The 21,873-nt window shown below is 39.1% G+C and overlaps 1 protein-coding gene and 1 pseudogene across 5 annotated transcripts in view; one reads left to right on the forward strand and one right to left on the reverse strand.

Moving 5' to 3' along the window:
* The window catches only part of RBM6 (RNA binding motif protein 6), a 100,594-nt gene that overhangs the window by 34,072 nt on the left and 44,649 nt on the right, over positions 1-21,873 (reverse strand). For 3 of the 5 annotated variants that reach the window (XM_011364722.2, XM_023533354.1, XM_011364723.2), the window contains one exon: positions 13,335-13,408. The exons of the other annotated variants lie outside the window; for them this stretch is intronic. In XM_011364722.2, coding sequence (XP_011363024.1) covers positions 13,335-13,408 — 74 coding nt within the window. The remainder of the gene's footprint in view (positions 1-13,334; positions 13,409-21,873) is intronic. 5 annotated transcript variants of the gene reach the window in all.
* Positions 3,759-3,877, forward strand: LOC111742755 (annotated as a pseudogene).

Genomic DNA, 21,873 nt, shown 5'->3' on the forward strand with positions numbered 1-21,873 from the left:
CATCACCAATAGAGCCATTTTAGGCCATCCAGCAATTTTCTAGAGCACATCATTTAAACTGTCATCAAAGTTGCTAGAGATATACCAAATTTTGAATATGTGAAGAATGTCACTGTGGGGAAGTTTATCCTAAGTTGAAAACATCTTCTTACTATATCTTTTTTTGAGGGATAAATTCCTGGGAAACCTCACTTCATATTCAGATAATACAGTTATTTTCAACATTTCTAATAGACATCCCTATATGTATCGGCCTTTAAGACTAGACAGAATAAGTAAGACGTCCTGCTTTTCTCCTTTTAGTTGAATATATATATATATATATCAAGAACCCAAGAATTTATAAAAGAAATACAAATAACTGGTAATCAAATATAAAACTGCTCTATCTCACTAATAACCCAGGACAGGAATATTAAAACATTCCCTTTTTGTTGCACTGGTAACATGGTTTTAAAAATTATGAAAAATGTCAAACACGTAGAAAATTGGGGACTACAATGACAAATATCCATGTACCACTACCCAGTACAAGTATTTTGTTACTAACATGCAGCTCTAGTTGGGATACAGGGAAGACAGGTTCTCTCAAACACCATCGTTAAAAGAACTGGATGGCAATTTCTGGATGGCAATCTGACAACATTTGTGAAGTCATAAAATATACTCACCACTTAATCTGGCAAGCCCACCTAGAGGAATTAACTTAAAGAAATAATTAATGACGTATGATATCTACCAGGATATTCAGCACAGCATTGTTTATGAAAATAAATGACCTCAAAATATCAAATGAAGAATTAATTAGACCATGGTAAAGTATGTTATGGAGCATTAAACATAACTAAGAAAAAAAGAAAATATAAATTACTAACATCAAAAATGAAACAGGGGCCATCACTACTGATTTCGTGGACATTAAAAGGATAAAAATATTATGAACAATTCTATGCCCACAAATTTGATAACTTAGATGAAAAAGACCAATTCTTAGAAAAATACAATCTGCCAAAACTCATACAAGAAAAAGACAATCTGGATGGGTCTTTATCTATTAAAGAAACTAGATCAATAATAATCTCCCAAAATTGAAAACACCAGGCCCAGACTGGTGCATCAATTAAGCCTATCAAACAATTAACAAATTTCTACAATCTCTTCTAGAGAATAGAAGGGCAGGGAACAGTTCCTAACTCATTCTACGTAGCAGGCATTACAAGAAAAAAAACTACTAACCAATATCTCCCATGAACCTAGATGTAAAAATCCTCAACAAAATATTAGCGAATCATATCCAACAATATATAAAAAGAACTGTACACCAAAACCAAGATTTATTATAAGTATTCAAGGATGGTTCACTTTCAAAAATCAATGTAATCCATCACAACAGGCTAAAGAAGAAAAAAGTCATATGATTGATAGATGCAGAAAAAGTATTTGACAAAATCCAACATCCAATTCATTATAAAAACTCTTAGCAAACTAGGAATAGATGAGAACCTTCTCAATTTGATAAAGACCACCACAAGGGAAAAAAAACCCTCTATGGCTGGCAAATAAGCATATGAAAAGATGTTCCCCAGCACATGTCATCAGAGAAGTGCAAATTAAAACAATGAGATCCAACTACATACCTATTAGAATGGCCAAAATCCCAAACAATGACAACACCAAATGCTGGTAAAAATGTGGAGCAATGGGAACTCTCATTCACTGCTAGTGGGAATGCAAATTACTACGGCCACTTTGGAAGGTGGTTTGGCAGTTTCTTACTAAACATACTCTTACCATGAAATCCAGCAATCACACTCCTTGGTATTTATGCAAGAAGTTGAAAACTTATGTTGACCCAAAAATCTGTACAAGGATATATTTTATGGCAGCTTTACTCATAATTGTCAAAATTTGGAAGCAAGATGTCAAGATGTCCTTTAGTAGGTGAATGAATAAACTGCAGTACATTCAGACAACTGAATATTATTCAAAACTTAAAAAAGGAAAAAGAAAAAAAGAGCTATCAAGCTGTGAAAAGACATGAAGGAAACTTACATGCATATTACTATGTGAAAGAAGCCAATCTGAAAAGGTTACATACTCAACTATATAACATTCTGGAAAAAACTGGAGGCAGTACAAAGATCAGTGGTTGCTAGAGGTTTGGGGAGAGAAAAGGATGAACAGGTGGAACACAGAGGATGTTTAGGGCAGTGAAACTACTCTGCATGATACTACAATGATACATACATGCCATTATACATTTCTCCAAACCCAAAGAATGTACAACACCAAGAGTGAACCCTCATGTGAATTATGGACTTTCGTTGATAATGATGTGTCAATGTGAGTTCACTGACTGTAACAAATAGACCACACTGTGTGGTTAGGGAAGCTCTGAGTGTGGCGGCGGCGCTGGGATAGGTATATGGGAATTCTCTGTACTTTATGCTCTTTCTTTTTTCTTTTGGTGAACCTGAAACTGCTCTAAAAAACAAAGTCTATTTAGAAGGAGAAAAAAAAGTCCATTAATTAAAAAATAATAATAGCAGTACAGAAATGACTGGATACATTAACTCTTATTTCCATGTTTTCTACAGCAAAATGAATAACAATCATACTGAAAATGAGCAGGGTAGTGAAGAACTAATCTAAGTAACTTTGGAAAATTTATTTTGACTATATACTCTCAGGCTAAGGACAAAAAGAACTGTACCTAAATGCTGTACTGTAGTTCTTCATAGGGGTACGAATCGACAATTCTGAAACTACTTATGTATACTTTAGGGTGGAGCAAGTAAGTATATTGTGGGATAATGAAAGCTAGAATTTTCACTGTTAGCAAAAAGGAATTACAAATAAGGACTGGAGTAAAGCTAAAATGAACTCTGTGACATTCAACTGGGATTGAAGTTTTTATCATGAAATAGTTTTTAAATATATATACACACACAGAGATAGATATCCATGTTTGTATATACCACATACTTTTAGTTCTGTTCACTAAGTAAAATAAGAGAGAAAGAACAGCTTTTCCTAATAATACAATTCTAACAAATGTATAAAGAATGACGGAAACAGAAATTATCATTAGACAAATCCCACAGTAGTAACAGTTAGACATGGAATCATCAGTGGATGCTAAAATTAAGGGAGAAGGGTAGCTGAGAAATAAGATATTCATATAATCTCAAAGTACATCCCCATAAGATTTGTTAATTAATTACAATTAATCAAATTAATTATACCTAATAGCTTTACCGTGGAGAAACCTGACAAACACCATCTTACCCAAGTGGTCTAAGTTAACATCACTAGTAATGGGAACAAAACCACATGTTACCTGAGGATGTACAGGGAAGGACACATTACTCCTGTAGTATTCTTGCCAAAAAATGCATAACCTGAATTTAATTACAAGAAAACAGACAAATCCAAATTGAGGGATGTCCTGCAAAACACCTGCCACTACCCTTCAGAAGTATCAAGGTCATGAAAGACCAAGAAAGACTAAAGAATTATCACAGAAAAAAAAGAGATATGACAACTAAACACAACATGGGATCCTGGACCGCATCCTAAACCAGAAAAAGGACACTGGTGGGACAAATGGCAAAATGAGAAAAAGTTCTGTAGATCAGACAATATTGTAACTATGTTAACTTCCTGATTCTGATGACTGTACTATGAAATATAGGAATGAAGAGTATTTGGTATTCTTTCTACTATTGTATATCCCTTTTAAAGTCTGAAATAATTCCGTCTACAGCCCTACTACCCTGAACAAGCCCGATCCCGCCTGATCTCGGAAGCTAAGCAGGGTCGGGCCTGGTTAGTACTCAGATGGGAGACCACCTAGGAAGACCAGATGCTATAGGCGTAAAAAATAAAAAAATAAGAGATTGTAAACCGACAAGGTCCTTGCAATCTGTGAGGTCAACCAAAGGTTGCCTCGTCTAAAAAAATAATAATAATAACAATAAAGTTTGAAATTATTCCCAAATGAAAAGTTTAGAAATTTAAAAACTTGTAAGCAGTCCTGTCTCACTAGAACGTGAGACATGTCCACTGTATTCACTATGACATAGGAGGTGCTCAGTATTCACCATGTTAACAAAAATTACAATGAGTTGCTTCTGATATTTCCAGTGTGATTCCAGACAGAACAATTAGTATTAGAGGATGTCCCATTGAGAGCAAAGTCCTATTAAGATAAAATATATGCACCTTTAACCTTGAGCTTAGTCTCTATAATTAGTTCAGCAAGCTGGCCCTAGTTACATGGCTCTGTAAAACCTTCTTCCAAAATAAAGCCAAATGAAAAGATGATCCAAAGAGACTTCAAACGTTTGATACACTATAAATCATGGGCTATGAAAATCGGCACCCACATTTTAAATGTTCCCTGGAAAACTATCTGAAATGTTAAGTACAATTGTACTGTTTAAAGAAATCTCAACTTGTTTGGCTTTTTCAGTAACTGCTACCAAATGCGTGTAATCTGACCCCAACCCCCACATCCAGCAGGCATGTCTACTGGATAACAGAATACCTTCGTTATATCCCAGGCTGAGTGTAAAAGTCACCTTTGGTTATCTGAAAAACTTATTCTGGTCAACACATCAAATAGGTTCCATTTCACAGCTCCTATCCCAAGGGCACAGGGTAAGCTTGTGACTGGTAGTCTGGAGGGTGGGCAGGAGCCGGGTCTGCACACTCACTACACTCTTAACCCCACCCACAACTCTCCAATTTTTAGGACCTGGAGGAAGGCAAGGAGAAAGATTCATTAAGAGACAATCCATAGCAAGCTGGGCGTTCTCCTCTCTTTGACTAACCACATCTTTTGTTGCATTATGCCAGGATTTCTCAGCCTTGGCACTACTGACATTTGGGCTAGATTATTTTTCATTAGCGGGGCCCACTGTAGGATGAGCATATCTACTGTAGGATGTTTGGTGTCATTCCTGGCCTCCATTCCCTAGATAACAGTAGTAACAACCAAAAATGTCTCTGGGCATTGCCAAATGTCCACTGGTTGGCGAGGAAAGAAGAGGGTGTCAAATTTGCTTCCTACCCTGCCCCACTGTTAAGAACCGCTGTCTTACAGAAATCATCATCAGGCCAGTGGACTTTACTCCCCTTTTCCCTGGCTGCTTTGCTTCTTTGTCTAATGCTGCCTAGCACAGAGATGCCAGCTCTCTCATGAAGGAGCACATTTGTTGGTTTTTTGAAAAGCCTCACTAAAATCTCACTGTGCCCAGGAGTGGGAAGTTTGATTCTGGCCTTATTTCCCATCCTTCGACCCCAACCAAAGCCCTTGGCTAGCAGGGGACCCTCATGGGAGCATTGATTTGATAACTTAAGCCCTAATCACCTTCCAAAGCAGCCACTCACCCCACCAGAAGAGCAACCCCAACCACCAAAGGAGGGTGTGGTGGGAGGACAAGTTAATGAAGCCTCTTTTCAAGAGAAAGGATCATTGCTATTCAAAAATCTGCATTCGAATGCGATAAAAGTTAACATTTGGGGAATCTGCTTACGAAGCACACAAGAATTCTCTGCACTATTTGTGTGACTTTTAAGATTGAAATCATTTAAAATATGTGTGTGTGTATACTTATACATATATCCCCTGAACGAGGATCTTCCTAGAGTGATGAAGATGTTCTAAAACTGAATTATAATGATGGCTGCATAACCTGGTTAATTTACTAAACATTTTTGAGTTGTACACTTAAAATGGGTGAATTTTATGATATGAAAATTACAATTTTTTCCTAAACAAACAAAAACAACCCTTGTACAAGAGGTCAAAGACTACAGCAACATCGTCAGTGCTGCTGGCAAGAACCCTTGAGAACGATACACTGGGAAGGCACCTACTTGGCAGTGACTCAAGTCTCCCCAACCCTGCCTGCCCCAAGCTTTGAGCTTTGGTCAACAATTCCAGGAAACCAGGAAGGAATACTGCCTCTAAAAAATAGCCCAAGGATTTCCTAAATGGCATTTTAATTTTAAATCTACTTCCTTTCCTTTCCTTCGTAACCGTGTCGATACTCAAGCAGAAAGCCTACCTCGCTGCGTTGAGCAACTGCTGTGCACAAACCACGGGGCCACTTCAAATGTGGCTTGTTTCCAATTTCAGCCATAATCTTTCAGATTTTTGGCTTAAATGCTACAGATACCTACTTAGCAGAGAAATTCTTCATACATTTTGAGATTGAAGTTTTAAATCTCTAGCTTCCAGACAAACTGACTGACTTTTTTCCTTTCTTTTTCTCTCTCTCTCTCCCTCCCCTCCCCACCACTCCCCACCCTTCGCATCCTTTCTTCCTTTTGGTAAATGATTCTAGATTTCTTTTTTAGACGTGGACTCATGCATTCACATCAGGCTGGGAGCCTGAACTTAGTTTCCATGCTAAGTTTAAAGACTTAAAAAAATTTTGAAATACAGTTCATATACATAAAATTCACCTTTATAACACTATATACAATCCAGTGGGTTTTAATATATTCACAGAGTTGGTCAACCATAACCATTATCTAATTCTAGAACAAAAAGAGACCCTATCTTTTACCCATTAGCAGTCGCTCACTTTCCCTCTTGCTCACCCCACCCCCTTCTTAAGTGCTTGTTAACCAATAATCTATTTTCTTTTTCTCCTACACATTTTCCTTTCGAAATAGCATTTATACAGATTAAACACAAATTTCACTTGACTACTGATTCTGGTAATATACAATATTAGCATTACTACTCTCACCATGTGAGATTTAAAATAATGATTAATTCAGATACATAAGCTTATCCATGATTACCAAAGTCATACCATCACCATCAATACTCTTAACAAGAAACATGTACATATTAAACATACACTACATGTAATATATCTAGCTCATATATAAATGAGCTAGAGGGTGTAATGACAACACTTGAACACTTGGCCCTGTGGAGAATGAGACCTTATCATAACCTCCAAGTTCAATTGAGATGGAGAGGACACCTAACAACATTCAATGCCACCTGTAGACTAAGAAAATTCTGTGATAAAAGAACTATGAGTAACAAGAAGGCTCTCTATCACAGAAGTGCTGTGGCCATGGTCCTCTGCTCTCACATGCCTGGATGTCTGAGCATGTGTCCCTCAGACGCTGTCAGGACAGGCTACCCAGCCTCTTTCACTTTCAGTCCAAGATATCTCAGTCTCATGGAAGAGGCACTGGGCAACAACACCAAGCAAACTGGCTGCCAAGGATCTAGCTGCCCCTCAAAGCAGCACTACCACTTTTCAGGCATCTGAGTTACAAGAGGCAGTTAAACAGCCAAGGAAAAGGAGGACTACTAAGCAGAGTTCAGTGTCACAGAATCGCCCTTTGCTACTGAGCATGAACCACATGCTAGCCACTGTGCCAAGCACTTCACATACATTACGTACTCTAGGAAGTGATGAAGCTGGAACCCTAAACTTGTCTGTGCTTCTCATTCTATACTGTCTGGAAGTACACAGTCATAAACCAAAGTTAAACCCGAGATCACACACTGAACTGTGCATCTGTGTAACCCCTGAGCTAGTGAACTAGAATTACACATATTCTGCCTGCTTTTCCAGGAACTGTCTATAATCAAGTTCCAAAAGGCCACAAGACTAAAAATTAGCACTTCACATAATCCCATTTTTATTAAAAGTCAAGCATTAACTAAAAATACAAGCTGAAAGAGATATATCAAAACACAAGGTTAAACTATATAGGCACATTTCCAATTTAAAAGAAATTAAGAATTAAATTACTTCAATCCACAGATATGAACCATGATACAGGTAAGACCAAAATAACTATAAACTTCATCATAGGAGACACCCATTGGAAGTTCCCCTTAAAACTGCCAAATGATAACTGTTTATCGTTCAAGTTCAAGAAAATTAAACTGAATCCAGTTCAGAGCACCTCTTATAATTACTGGAGAAAAGTCTGAGAAATGGCAAGGCCAGCGGCTGGTTATCAGAGCTTAGGGTTTTAAAGCCACAGACCAGATTTCCAGTGTGGTCTGCCCGTATTCCATGCCCCAGGTATATCTCCCGCTCTTTCTCTTGAGAGAATTTAAGATTTGAAGGCCAAGGCAATAGAAACTCATAGAAAGACCTGGAAGCAGCCCCTTTATAATCAGTCCAGTCAACAGGCTGAATCGGAAGTATTGCTGATGCAAAAATAATCCTCCTGAGCTCTGCCACCACGTCCTTTTCAGCCACATACTCTATGAAGCCAAGACTGTAGTTACTGTTAACTTAAGACTTCCTGGTTCCAGTCAGACGAAAAGCTGCTGCAATTACAAATACATGCTCAGTGGTCACTGCATGCCAGGAGCTGTAATCACTGTACAGGCATAGCTCATTTAATCTCTACAAGTATGAGAGAACACTGAGACACAGCGACGTTAGGCTACCTGCCGTCTGGGGTGCAACCGCAGGTAGTCTGCCTCTAGAGTCTACCTTAGGACGGTGTTTACCTTAGGACATACTACCCGTGCCCGGTTAAGACTCGATCACTGGATGGGTAACCGAACTACATAATCAAATCACCAATCCTTAAAATCATTTTAAATTCCCTTGAATACCCGAAACTCTCTAGAGTGCAAGAATCTTCAATAATTGGTGATTCATCCATTTTAGAATGCATTTTCCTACCAATACCTCTACTGCGGGCAATCAGGAGAAGGTACTGAGATTAAAGTTTCCAGGAAAAATAGCATGACTCAAGCCACAAGTTATACAGCTGAGCTCTGGTCAGGAGTCCACACTCTCTTCAGTGAAGTAGTTTTGGGGTGAGGGTTTAAGGCAACACAACTTTGCAGGAATTTATAAATATTTTGTTGTTTTAACTTCGAATGCACGCAACTTGAGCGACTGAAGTGTTTCCTGCAGTGTTGATACCAAATTGAGTAAGATTTCAACAAACTGGGCCTTCACCCATTTCTCCATCACGGTCTCACAACAGTCTTCCTGTGTCCCGAAGCAGCAGCTTTCCCTATTGATATCATTTTAATCACAAGGACACATCCCATTTAAGATGTGGCTTTCTTTATATACCTTCAGAAACAACCTGGCCATCCTAGTTATCTTCAAAAACCCAAAATCTCTTAACTTTGCTGACACACACACACAAAGACATTATTTCATAAAACTTCATGTATTCTACAGCCTTTACCTGCCCGCACCGGAAAAGGCCAGGGTCTCAAGGAATATTCATGTCAGGTGCTAACGGCATCTGTCTCCTTGCACTTTATAAAGTTAAGATAATTCTGTCATATAGCCAAGTCATCTTTGGCTAAAGAAGGCCACTGATGCTAAGAAATCTGAGTAAAAATTCCAGAGAAATGAATTCTTCTCCCAGAGCTAGCTTTTGTAAGGGAATTTTAATGACTGGCCATATATGAATAGGAGAAAAAAAAAAATCACACCTGCAAATTTGGGAAAATAAAATGCTAATTCCTGCAGACCAAATGACAACAGTCTGAGAGAGCTAGTGTAAGTGGGCAACCATTGAAAGAAATTGCTACTCTAACACTCGCTACTTACTCGCCTCCCCAAGTCCCAGGACCATGGCACACTTAGCAGAAGGAGAGAATGAATATTCACCCTCAATCTCCAGAGAGTTGGACAACAAAAAAAAAACAGAGGGTATGTATCACTGCTAGAAATACCTTTCCCAGCAAGGAGGAGAATAAAAGGCTCTGCTTCACAGTGTTTGCTGGCTTCCCACTTCTAGATAGAGATGGTGAAGGTCTGAGCCGAGAGACCTCTGTCAGAAATGACCTCCCCAGACAGACAGCTGCTGGCTGCCTGATGCCCTGATGAGTCCCCTGACCAGTGCTCGGTACTGCTGCAGAGCATCCTACAGTCTGGTGCTTCCATGAAGGTACTGGGAAGGGCTAGAGGGGCCTTGGTCACCATCCTGAACCACATCCTTTTTAGCCATATACTCTATCATTAACGCACATATACCCCACAATATGTGACAAAGCAAGCTGGCCGAAGGCTCCTTTATTCCTTTTCCCTAGACCTATAAGTATTGTCAATGATAAATGAAAAAAATTTCACATCAAGAGTCAGGACAGCAAAGAGTTATTAAAAACTCAACTCAAAGTATTTCATAAACACCTCCTCAGGAGCATACATAGACTCTACTCAGAGGTGCCTAGCAGATGGTGACTCAGAATTTGTACCAATATGGTCTATAAGTAAAACGGAGGGAAGGAGAATGGATGAATAGACAGAGACATTCATGTTCCATAAACGCCTGCTTTACATACTCTAAGGAGTAATGACTTCCTCCCTCACATTCTTATGTCTCTCAGAAGATCTTGAACTACTGTGTTCTTGGAAGCTTGATCCACATCCATTTCCTTAAAGAACATCCAAATGTGAAAATATATTTACTTTGCTAGAATTGATTGGATATGACTTGACATGAAGGAGGAGGAGGAGATGACTGTCTAATTTCAAATGCTTACTAGGTACCAGATGCTACTGCAGTATTGTATATGTATTATTCACTCGGAGTCACTATTCAAATGTAATGTCACTTCTCAAGAAGCTTCCCTGACCACCTGCGTCTAAAACTGCCCCTACCATGCATTCTCTCAATACCCTGTTCATTATCTTTATGGCACTTAGCACTATCATATATTATTTTAAATCTGTCTACTCGTTTATGCTCTGTCTTCTACCACGAAAACAGAGGTTATACAATCTGTCTTGTTTACTGCAGCATCTCCAGCATCCAGTAAAATGCTAGGCACACAGCAGGCGCTTATGAATGGATGATCTCATCTACTCCACACCAGAGCCCGATGAGGTACCTATAACAGAGGGAACTGAGGCTGAGGACGGTTGAGAACCTCGCCAGGAACAACTCAGCTAGGAAGTAACATCTAACTGCAGACCCCACACTCCTCTTTTCTATGCTACAAACAAAAACTTCCCTGGAGAAAGGGAAGTTGTTCTAAAATTTTTTTTCTATTAAAATGATTTGCACACATTCTGTGTTGTGGTAAAGGTTATTAAAAGAAGGCTGACTGGATCATGATTCTGTTGTGTGGCGGTGCTGGCAGCAGGCCCTCTGTCCCATGACTAGGGAAGTATAAAAATCTAAGAAATGGGGTCGCCTGAATAAGGATATGGTGATGTCTTATTAAGGAATAACTCCAGTGACTATTAAAAATGACATAAGACAAAAATTTGGAATTTATCTGAGAGTACACCCTATGGGATCCATGAGTACCACATAATCTTTGTCACCTTTCTTAGTCTGAGATTATAAGGTCCTAGAAGACAGAGGCTGTCCTTTATTTTGTACTCCTGCACAGAGCGCCATATGGTACCCTATGCATGAGGATGGCTACCTGTCAAAACATTCTGCTTCACACGTAGAAGAATTCTGGCCCTGCTCCTGCTTTGTTCTGGTGTCCCATTCACTGGGTCAGTCATCAGGGATCTGGGGGCAAGGGTCAGTCATCAGGGATCTGGGGGCTCTAAAGAGTGTTCATAGAATGAGTGAGGCATGTGGGGGAGAAAAGTCTATAGGCTGCACCCCCTCGATACTGCTATGTAAATGGACATTTTTCCAGATGTGGCTCTATTAGAAAGCCTAAGGATAAACCTTGTTTTTAAGGAAGGCTACCCTAAGTCTAATTAACACTACTCTTTAGGGGGCTAGATACTTTAGACAAGATTTTTTTGTTGGGATGGTGAGAAGAGGCACGTAAGGCACAACATTGCCCATTTAGATCAAAGATTAAATGGCTCTGATAAAAAGCAACACCCCTCTAGGAGAAACACACAGTTAGGAGAACGGTACAAAAGAGATGGCATCTGCCATGGCTCCTCCGTGTTTCCACCACTCACATTATTATTTCGTACAGCAGCAAAAGACTTAAGGACTATTCACTGATAGGAACAAGATGCTTATGAATTAAATGAGTGTTCTCAAATTAGGACAGATTGTCAGAATGGAATTAACCATAAGCATACAGATTGGGACCTTCATTCTTCTCTCCAAATACTAGAAGGTAGCACAGTTTCTGATACATAATTAGTGTCTGTTAAATGACTGACTCGAGGATGGATATGGAACAAATCAGTCAACCAGATCCCTGTCAAGGGGATATGGTTCTCTGCGGACCTAGCAGTATTTATGCTACTAAAAATAGGAATGGATATGTCAAGTTTCTTTTCATTGGTGCTCGCTCCTAAAGGGTTCAGAACATGTCATCTCCATTCAGGGCCAAAGGGAAAAGGTTAAGTGTAGCGAGCAAGCGGGATGGATCGAAGCTGATGAAAGGGCATTAGGCCATACGAGAGCAAGAGTTCACATGCGATACTACTCTCTTCCGGCAGAGCCTTCTTTTAAGATTCTGGGCGCACTGCATTCACGCTGTTAAGAATAGGCAGTGGATATTAACCAATGTCACCTCAATAATCTTAACAATAAAAAACAGGCAGTGGGTACATAAAAATCAAACATTATCACTAAGCTGCTTTCTCCCACTTTACGGATGGAGCAACTCAGACACCACCACAAAAACACAACTTTCCCCACAGAAACACCACAACAAGAAAGATTCTATCCATTTCATAATTCTTCCCAAAACTACCAGGCAGGGTTCAGTTAAAGACCCAGATGAGAGATCTAGGTGACAAGCTGAATACATCTAGGTGTTTCAAACATAAGGTAAGTACAGATTCAGATTCACCAGCTTTAACTATATGCAGCCAAGAACCTGAGCACGAAACTCCAGTTTGCAAAGAACAACGATTAATGCAACAGACACAAACAATCCACGACTCTCTCCTCCCCAATGGCCCTGTTGCGAAAGTAGCACATGCAGGCAGGACCTGAGTGCCACAGGAGCTGCCATCAGCGGTCTTCATCCTAGGTCTGGATAAAAGTACTGACCCAGAATTCCTGTGCGAGGCAGTTCCCTGAGATCGCAGACACTGAAGGACCGTTCTTTGCATCAGGATCCCCAGCTCAGTCGCACTCCACAGGGAAGCACTGTAGACCTGTCATTTTTTCCCCATCTACTGTCTTTGGAATATGGTCCAACTACAACAGGGCTCTAGTTTTTAAAATACACTCTATGCCCATTAATTCTTCTAGAACTTTCCCAGCCTCTTTTAAAGTTTCTCTTCACAACCACTTTTTGGTTGGAATGTGGGATGCTGCAAACATAGATTTCTGGTGCCTTTCCAAAGTTTAATCATTTGAAACCCTCCCTCCCCGTACATAAAAATATATCCTTCCAGCATCATTTGACCGAAGTATAAAGCAACCTGGTTGGCCTCCATGCATCCGATGGCATCTTCCAAGAGTGAAAACTCCACGCAGACATAGCCATAGTCGTAACCTGGGGACAGCATTTAAATACAGACGGGAGTGGTGTTAGTGCCTTGCAAACACAAAAGACACACTTAAATCCCCTGTTCCTGAACCCCTTAAACACAAGCCCTCCCAGCTAGCCCCTCCCTCCCCTGTACTAGGCAAAGCTGCTACCCCAAACAGAAAAAAGTACTGAAGGAAAGTCTGGATGTTTCTGGACTTTGAGAGTCATTCCAAATGGCTTTTTCTATTAACCAAGAAGATCCTCTGCACTCTTTAGCACTGATGATCTGGCGAGGGTGCCCCAGAATTGGGTACTCCCACAGAAAGTTCAAGTGGGGACCCAAAACATTTTAACCACAGGCTGTATCTTCTGCAAAAACAAAGTCAACAAGAATAGAAAAGTATCTGAGAAAAAAAAAAAAAAGTATCCCGAAAGAGGAAGGAGAAGCAATTATCCCAAAGCTATGCTAATAGTCACCACTTTTCAAGCAGAAACCACCTTCAAAGATAGAAGTGCTGACAGACTGAGGGAACTATTCTGTCTGGATACCACAGGAGGCTTCTGGTTGGCAGGGGACAGACCACTGCAGGTCTCCTCATTTTTTCCTTGTTTCAACTCAAGTCATAAACCAGCTAAAGTCTTTATGAAAGGAAGAAGGTGTAAAAGCATAAAGAGCTGGGTCCAAATTTGTGCTTATGCAAAGACTGGCGGTGGGGTAGGCTGGGGGAGAGACAGCAGTTGTTAGCAGTTGTTAGCAATCAATACATGTTCAAGGATCGTACGTATCATTAGTTATAACACATCCTTCACGTTTCTCCTCCTGAGCGAGTGTCATCTGTGGCTCTTGTGACCCATGAGACTGGGAAGTCATGGGATTTACAGAATGCTGAACTCTAACCCTAACCTACTCTACAATTTCCATGATATGCCATCATCTGACTACAAAAATACTTTTCGGTGCAATGCTCCTCAAGTGGCTTCCATGTTTCCCCCACTGCCTCATAGGATAAAGCGGCTCATCTTTAGGAGCGACACTGTGCAAATGGAACAGCAAGAAAAAGATGTGATTTGTTGAGATAAGAAGTAAAACTCGGGAAAAGAGAAACAACACAAAACCTAGGACAACCCCAAGCACAAAGCATATGTAACAACAGGAAACTGGTATCATTGATTTAAGGTATCAAAGGCCAAAAATAAAATCAAGTAAAATTAAATTAAAATGAAACCCAAAAAAACTAGGGCAACAGAAAATATAATTTAAAAAGTAGACTAAAGTTGGAAAAATGGGTGGATTCCTTGTCACGTGGAATGAATGGCCTGAAATGTTTTATTATGATAGTAATAAAGCTTTAACTTTAGATTTGTTAAATACTCCAAGTTCATTATGGAATGTTATAGGTATAGGGTGATTCTTGCTTTGAATTTTAGGAAATGATAAGGAAGAAGAAAAGAAAGCTATTAGAAATCTCAGCACTACCTTAGGCTGACAGATTTTCTACCCGATTTCACCGCTTTGACCAACACAGATTAAAACCAACCCCTGCGACCCCCATTTAAATTTACAAACAAGATCAGTCTCCTTTGATTGGTAACTATTTGAAAAAATGAAACTACTTTAGGGAAACTGTGTTTTATTTGTATGTATCCTATTAACAATGGAAATTGTTTTGTTACTTAATTCTTTTCAAGTGGATTTTCTTAATCAAACTCCCAAACATCTCATACTAAAACATTCTGCATTGTGTACAGGGCTCTGCATGTTCTTGGGAAACAGTGTAGAATGGCAGGAGCAACTAAGGTGACTTTTATCACCAGATATCCATTGCAAATACTCAAAGGCATGTCTCCAACCACAACAGAAAGGGCTAGCCTCAGAACGGGCAGATGTCCTCTCAAGTGTGCTGATCACTGTGATACAACAAGGTATGTGTGTTGATTACCGCTATAAAACATGGCAAGGAAGTGTCCAGGTGTGTGGAAAGCAATCCTTTCCATAGCTGCCCAAATGAAAACATGGCACTAATGCCAAGTTGGCCTTGAGTTTCCTTTCTGTGCTTAAACAAGTAACTACTGTGGCCCAGAAGAAAGCACAGAATCTGTGGAGAGACAGAATTCATGACATTCATATTTCACTCAAGTCATGCTTTGTCACTGAGAAGGAAAAGATATAGTTTGTAGGAGACGTTAAGAGCATCTAACAGCATCTTTATACATCAACTCTGCAATACTGTATGTTGACAACGCACTTCAGATTTAATATTAAATTCATAAGTCCAACACTCAATTGCTTCTGCCCGAAACTTTAGTTATCAAACGAGAAAACACATTTAAAGTTTAATTATAACACCTAAAACTTAAAAAAAATAATTTCAAAAGTACCCAATCTTAATCCCAGGCATTCTGTGTGTCCAAGATAGATGGTTGTACTATATGGATTTTCAGTGATTAACAAAATTGACAACGGTACGAAGTAATATTCACATTGCACTTGCTGCTGAAAGGCTACATTCAAAGTACTTAAATGTACTAATTGAATCCTCACAAGACCACCCCACGAGGCAAGTATCACTAACCTCATTTTACCCATGGGGAAGAAGACAAAGAAAGAATGAGTAATTTGCTCAAAAATCTCCTCAATGGTAAGTATAGCAGTACCGGGCTTCAAACCCAGGCAGTTCAGATTTGAACTGATGCCATTACACTACACTGAACAGCCTCTCATCCTTTAATCCTCGACCGATACAAGTAATCTGAATTCCAAACCCTCCAGAGCCCAATTACAGAAAAGGTTTCACATGCTTGAGCACAGGTAAGATCATGTCTATAGTTAAGAAATATTGAGATTTACAGCACAACACTTAATCTTATTCCAAAAATATCTCTGGCAGAACCATTGAATGGGCCTGAATATGCGAGTTAGAAAACATTCACTCTCATAGACTGATGATTCTGGCTATCCAAATTCTTTTGAAAAGACAAAAACCCCAAAGTCTTAAAAATGATGGCTATAAAAGTTACAATATGGTAAGATACTTGATATATACTTAATATATTTTAAAAGCTTTAAAAATGAGGACAATTAAATAAAATGTGTATAGGAAAAAGGACTAGAATTAAATACAATAAAGTCACATCTAACTCAGAGGTTAGAGACAAGTCAGCAAATGAGATGAAAACCATGCAATGTCAAAATCATACTCGGGGAAAAAAAAATCATACTCGGACACCCCAAGGTAAAGAACATACCATCTCTTAATATAGGTTAAGTCCAACACTGCCAGCTTTTCCTCCAGCGTCGCAACAGATCGCTTTCCTTTTGGCTGACACCAGATGAAGAGGTTGGCTTGCATTTAATGGCCATAATGTATGAAAAATATATCACTTTAAAGAACAGAATCACAGCCAGCACAATGAATGCTCACACTCAGAGACATCTGGAAATAGAGACCAACTGAAGCCATAGCTAAGTCACATTCCCACCCCTTGTGTTCACTTCATGAGAGGGAAAATGGGGTGTGGGACCGAGGCGAGGGATTATGCAAGCACAGGTGTATAGAAATTTGAAAATGATGTAATGTCACACAACTGTATATAAAAACAATTACAGTGGTTGGATTATTCAAATGAGATAAATGGGATTTTCTTCTTTCTTTCCTGAAAGTAATTTTATAATTCACAGAAAAAATTCGAGTAGACAGCAGATATTCATTCTACCCAGAGACCTAAATATTCTAAAGACAACCAACCAACCAACCCGGCATTCAGAATTGCTAAGAACTATTTGGATTCATCAAGATGGTAAACCCAGTGTTAACGGTCCCATAGACAGATTCTTACCTAAAAAGAGAAACAGAAAGTCTCTTTTATTACCTTTTTCTTCCATCGTCACATGCTGGGAAGAAGTTTGTCAGGTCTTAGTACTTATTTATATGACTATTAAAAAGCATTCCTTACTCCATTTTATAATCTGATAATATAGATTTCTCCCAGAAATGTTAATGTTCCTTATACTTTTCTGGCAGCTGAGAAGGATGAGAACAGGGCCAGGGGAGGAACTCTATAAAGGTAACATTAAATTTTCCATTCTTTTCCATTTTCATTAACCATGTGGCTACCTGTTCCCCCAAAAAAGTATCTGATAAAAGCTAAGCAGGTGCTTATGGGGGAACAAGGCACAGAAAATAAAGCCCTGATAAGTAATACCCATTCCCAGAACCAATTCTTTAGTCTCTGCATCCAGAAGACCTGACTCAGTGATGCTGACAGACATAGCTCCAGATCATTCATGTTAATTGTTAAGTCTACACCAAGTCTGACTTTTATTTATTTAGACAAATGAGATGAGCAGTCCTGTATTCAAACTGATCTAGGAAAAGCCAAATAACATAAAGAAGTCTGGCTGAATTTCCCATTAGGAGAGTACCAGCTGACTTTGAAAAAACCCAGGCTATACATACCAAATATGAAATGTAAAAAAAAAAAATCAAGATTTTAAAGGACATAGGCACAGTGGGGGAAAAAAAGAGATTTCTTTATTTTATTTCTTTATCTTTGAGGGAAAAGAAAACACATTTTCCCTCTAAACAAGAAGTGTTATTCCTGTGGGAACAAAGCACTATGAATATAAAGGCACCATAAAAAAATCTTAATAGAGATTCAAGAGGGCTTAGTTTTATAGGTGCTGTTTTCCGAATTCCATTTCACTGGGGATATAGGTTTTTAGAAGAAAAGTAAAATATTATCAAGTTAGAGATTTTAGTAAGACTCAAAACAGAATTGATCCAAGTATCTGAATTTCTATCAATGAGAATAACAGAACAAAGGAGTTCCAACAGGTACTTTTGATCTGTTAAAACTTCAAGTGAACATGTATTAGGAAAAATAGCAAAATATCTGATTTATATGTCAAACCATCATTTGGGAAGAATGGAATCAGCCCACATGATATTCGTCACTTTGACATCTGGATAAGCACTTTCATTTCTCTCCCCCCTTGACTATGCATGTAAGAGTTGCTAGTTTGTAATAAAACAGATAAAACAGGGAAGATATACACCGATGAATACCTGCTAAATTTTTGAAAGCAGCATTATGATTCTATTTATTTCTCCATATCTGTACCAACTAGTTATTTATTTATTTATTTTTAATTGTTTGGGGAGTGGAGGTTGTATTTTCAAGTAGTTTTCAAAATCCAAAATTAATGCTAGTGTCACTTCATCCTCATGATGGTTCTCTGGGCCCAGGATAACATTTCTTAGGAAATCATCACCCTTATTCAATTCATTTCAACTTCACTGACAATAACAATGCTATGTGAACACTGCCCTTAGAGTTTAGCCTAATAAGAGTTATGACAAGTAGACAGGCATAGACCACCTCGAGGCAACAATAATCCTTTTTTTATTGAGCTATAATTGACATATAATATTGTACTAGTTTTAGGTGTACAACATAATAATTTGAAACGCATAAATATATAGTAAAATGACTATCACAATAAGTTTAGTTGGCATCCATCACCACACATAATTACAATTTTTTCTTGTGATGTGAACTTTTTAAGACCTACTCTCTTGGCAACATTCAAAGATACAATACAGTATTGTTAACTGTAGTCACCATGCTGAACACTGCATTCCCAGGACTTCTTTATCTGGGATCGATTATCCTTTACAGAGCCAATGATACAGTCCAATTTTTGTTCACTTCAAAACAAACAAAAAAACTTATAGAGCAACCGTCAGGAGTAAGAGAGGAACCTTTAAAGATCTGCTTTTTTCCTCCAGCTAAGAACACTGCAGCTTGGCAGAACAAATGGTGCAAGCATGGCAAAAAATCACCAATGAGAGAAGCAGCATCAGTGATGCAGCAAAGTGCCTGTGCAGAGAGATGATCCCAGGTCAAGAGAAGAGAGGTCCCGGATCAGGGGATGAGGTCTTCTTTTCATTTCTGTAACCCCAACACTAGCACAATACCTGGCATGCAATGACGCTCAATTGATGCCACGTCAGTTGTAGTGAGTATCTTCACTGGAACAACACAGGGAAAATAACGTCTACAGTTCTATACATAGGCAGAAGTTACAGCTCACTCGCCATGTGCTCTCAGTCAAGCCACTTTTCTCTGAGCCTGGGTTAGCCCATGTGCCAACTAGCAATGATGGTAACCCCTTTGCAGGTGGTTTCAGGGGTTCATGAGATAGTGCATTTCAGTACCCCTGGGTTTCTATTACATAGCACTATCAGGAACTAAAGATTGGACAGCTGCCTTTGTGCTGCTGCTAAAATTTTAGTACTGATGCATTTCCTCACTGATTTCTAGTGTATACTAAGAATATATCTGCTTCTCCCAAGGGTCATGAAGCTATTTTCATTTTGACTAGGAAGAAAAATATGGTCCGTAAACATTTTTTCTGCACTGCCTTGGACCTAGTGCAAAAAAGGGACACATACCACTGTTCTAAGGGACTCTGGGAAGGTTCCACAATAACAGTAGCTTCTGAGCTAAAAGTTGCTCATAATGAGAACAGATTATACTCGCCCAGCCACTCAGCTATTCCAAAAGTGAACCAGCATCCAGAGAAGGGTCAAGCAACAGACATATTGTAAGACTCACGCTTTGATCAGACCACAAGCCTAGGTCATTTATGCCATGTAACAGAATCAATGCCCAGCTAGACACTAGGTACCAGCTAGATCCAGGTTTGGGATCCCCAACTATAGTATCATCAAAAGATATTTGGTCTTTGTTCTAGTTTTCTGGCACAGAGCTCCGAAAACTCTTGGACTTTCCTGAGTGATAAAGGTGATATGAGTATCTTTTCTTCTAATCAGGTGACTCTTGGTAGGCTCGTAGATAGCTCCAGGATGGGGTCTGGTCATCAGAAAGACCAAGCCCTGATTAAAAGCTTGGTACTTCTAGCCTCCACGATGCCCCAACTTCTAGGGCAGGGGAAAGGGGCTGGAGATTGAGTGAGTAAGCAATGGTTAGTGACTTAATCAATGATGCCTACATAATGGGACCCCCGTAAAAACCTCTAAATGATAAGGTTCAAAAGGCTTTCAGATTGGTGAACACGTCCACATTCCAAGACCCTTCCAGACCTACGTACCTATATACCTCTCCACCTGGTCCTTTATAATAAACTGGTTATAAACTGGTTAAGGGTTTCCCTGAGTCTTGTGAGCCATTCTAACGAATTATCAAACCTGAAAAGGGGGACATGAGAACCTCCAACAGAAGTGTGGATGACCTGGGGCTCTGATACTTGTGAGTGGCACCTGAAGTTAAGGACAGTCTTATAGGACTGAGTCTTTAAACCTACAGAGTCTGATGCTAACTATGGATGGCAGTGTCACAACTAATTACAGGACAACCACTTGGTGCCAGAATTGGCTGATGTCAGGAAGGAAAAAAATCATCATCCCTCTGCCTATATGACATGGGAGGCAAATACTGCGTTCTGCTGATGTCATTCCTGAACATGTTCAGACCTCCATCTCTCAATTTACTTGGAAGTCTGCAACGCCCCACACCATCACTTTATCCCAAGTTCAACTGTAAACACTATTGTAATCAGCTAACTTACTGACAGCATTTGTCCTCCACGCAGCCATTTTAAAATACAGGACTACTATTGGTTAAGGTTTCCCCAAAAAAGGTCCATTTCATCAGATATGCTCATGCACTTGTCAAACATACTTACTGTCTGATAAACAAGTGAATACTTTCTAGGGTTTGATATCAGTCCAAAAGCTAAAATGAAAACTTTAAATTTTCTAACAAATACAGTATTTTAAATTATTTATAATGATACAAACGACAGAACAGAAAATTCTACTACCTCGACATAACACTACTGCATAGTTTTAGAATTAAGTCTATCAATACCTTTTTAGGAAAAATTTCTTGAGTGGTTCTACTCATCCGATGTTTTAATTTCAGAGTTTGCACAAACAAGTTAACTAATACTTTGGGGTTTGAGAAACACACCTCAATACTTATACAAATATTTTTTAACCACCAATTCATACATCATCTACACTGCTTCCAGGAATTTTTGGAGCACAGAGTGTGATATAAGACAACATAATATTTTCTTCTTCGATTTGGAGGCAAGCAAAAGCACAAAATCATTTAGTTTGTGGCACAAACCCAGTCGGTAAATTACTAGGAAAAACCTAATGAAGCTTATGCTATGCAGTAGTTTTCCTACCCTGTCAACCATCATTCAGGAACATTTGAGTCATTTTTAAAAATAACGATATCTAGTCACTTTATCTCAGAAGAGCTATGAAGTTCTAATCCATAGGCCCCTTCCCAGCTCCTGTACCATGGTATTTTCTAACACGCATTTGACAACTATGACAACCAAAGTTTACTTTTGATAAATGCAAAAGCACCTGTGGGCATTCGAATTAAACACAAGATAAAAGGAACTTGTTGTTTTGTTTTTCTTGATCCCCAGCACCAAAAGTAAATGAACC

Source organism: Pteropus vampyrus, unplaced genomic scaffold (assembly GCF_000151845.1).
Source record: "Pteropus vampyrus isolate Shadow unplaced genomic scaffold, Pvam_2.0 Scaffold100, whole genome shotgun sequence".
Taxonomy (NCBI): domain Eukaryota; kingdom Metazoa; phylum Chordata; class Mammalia; order Chiroptera; family Pteropodidae; genus Pteropus; species Pteropus vampyrus.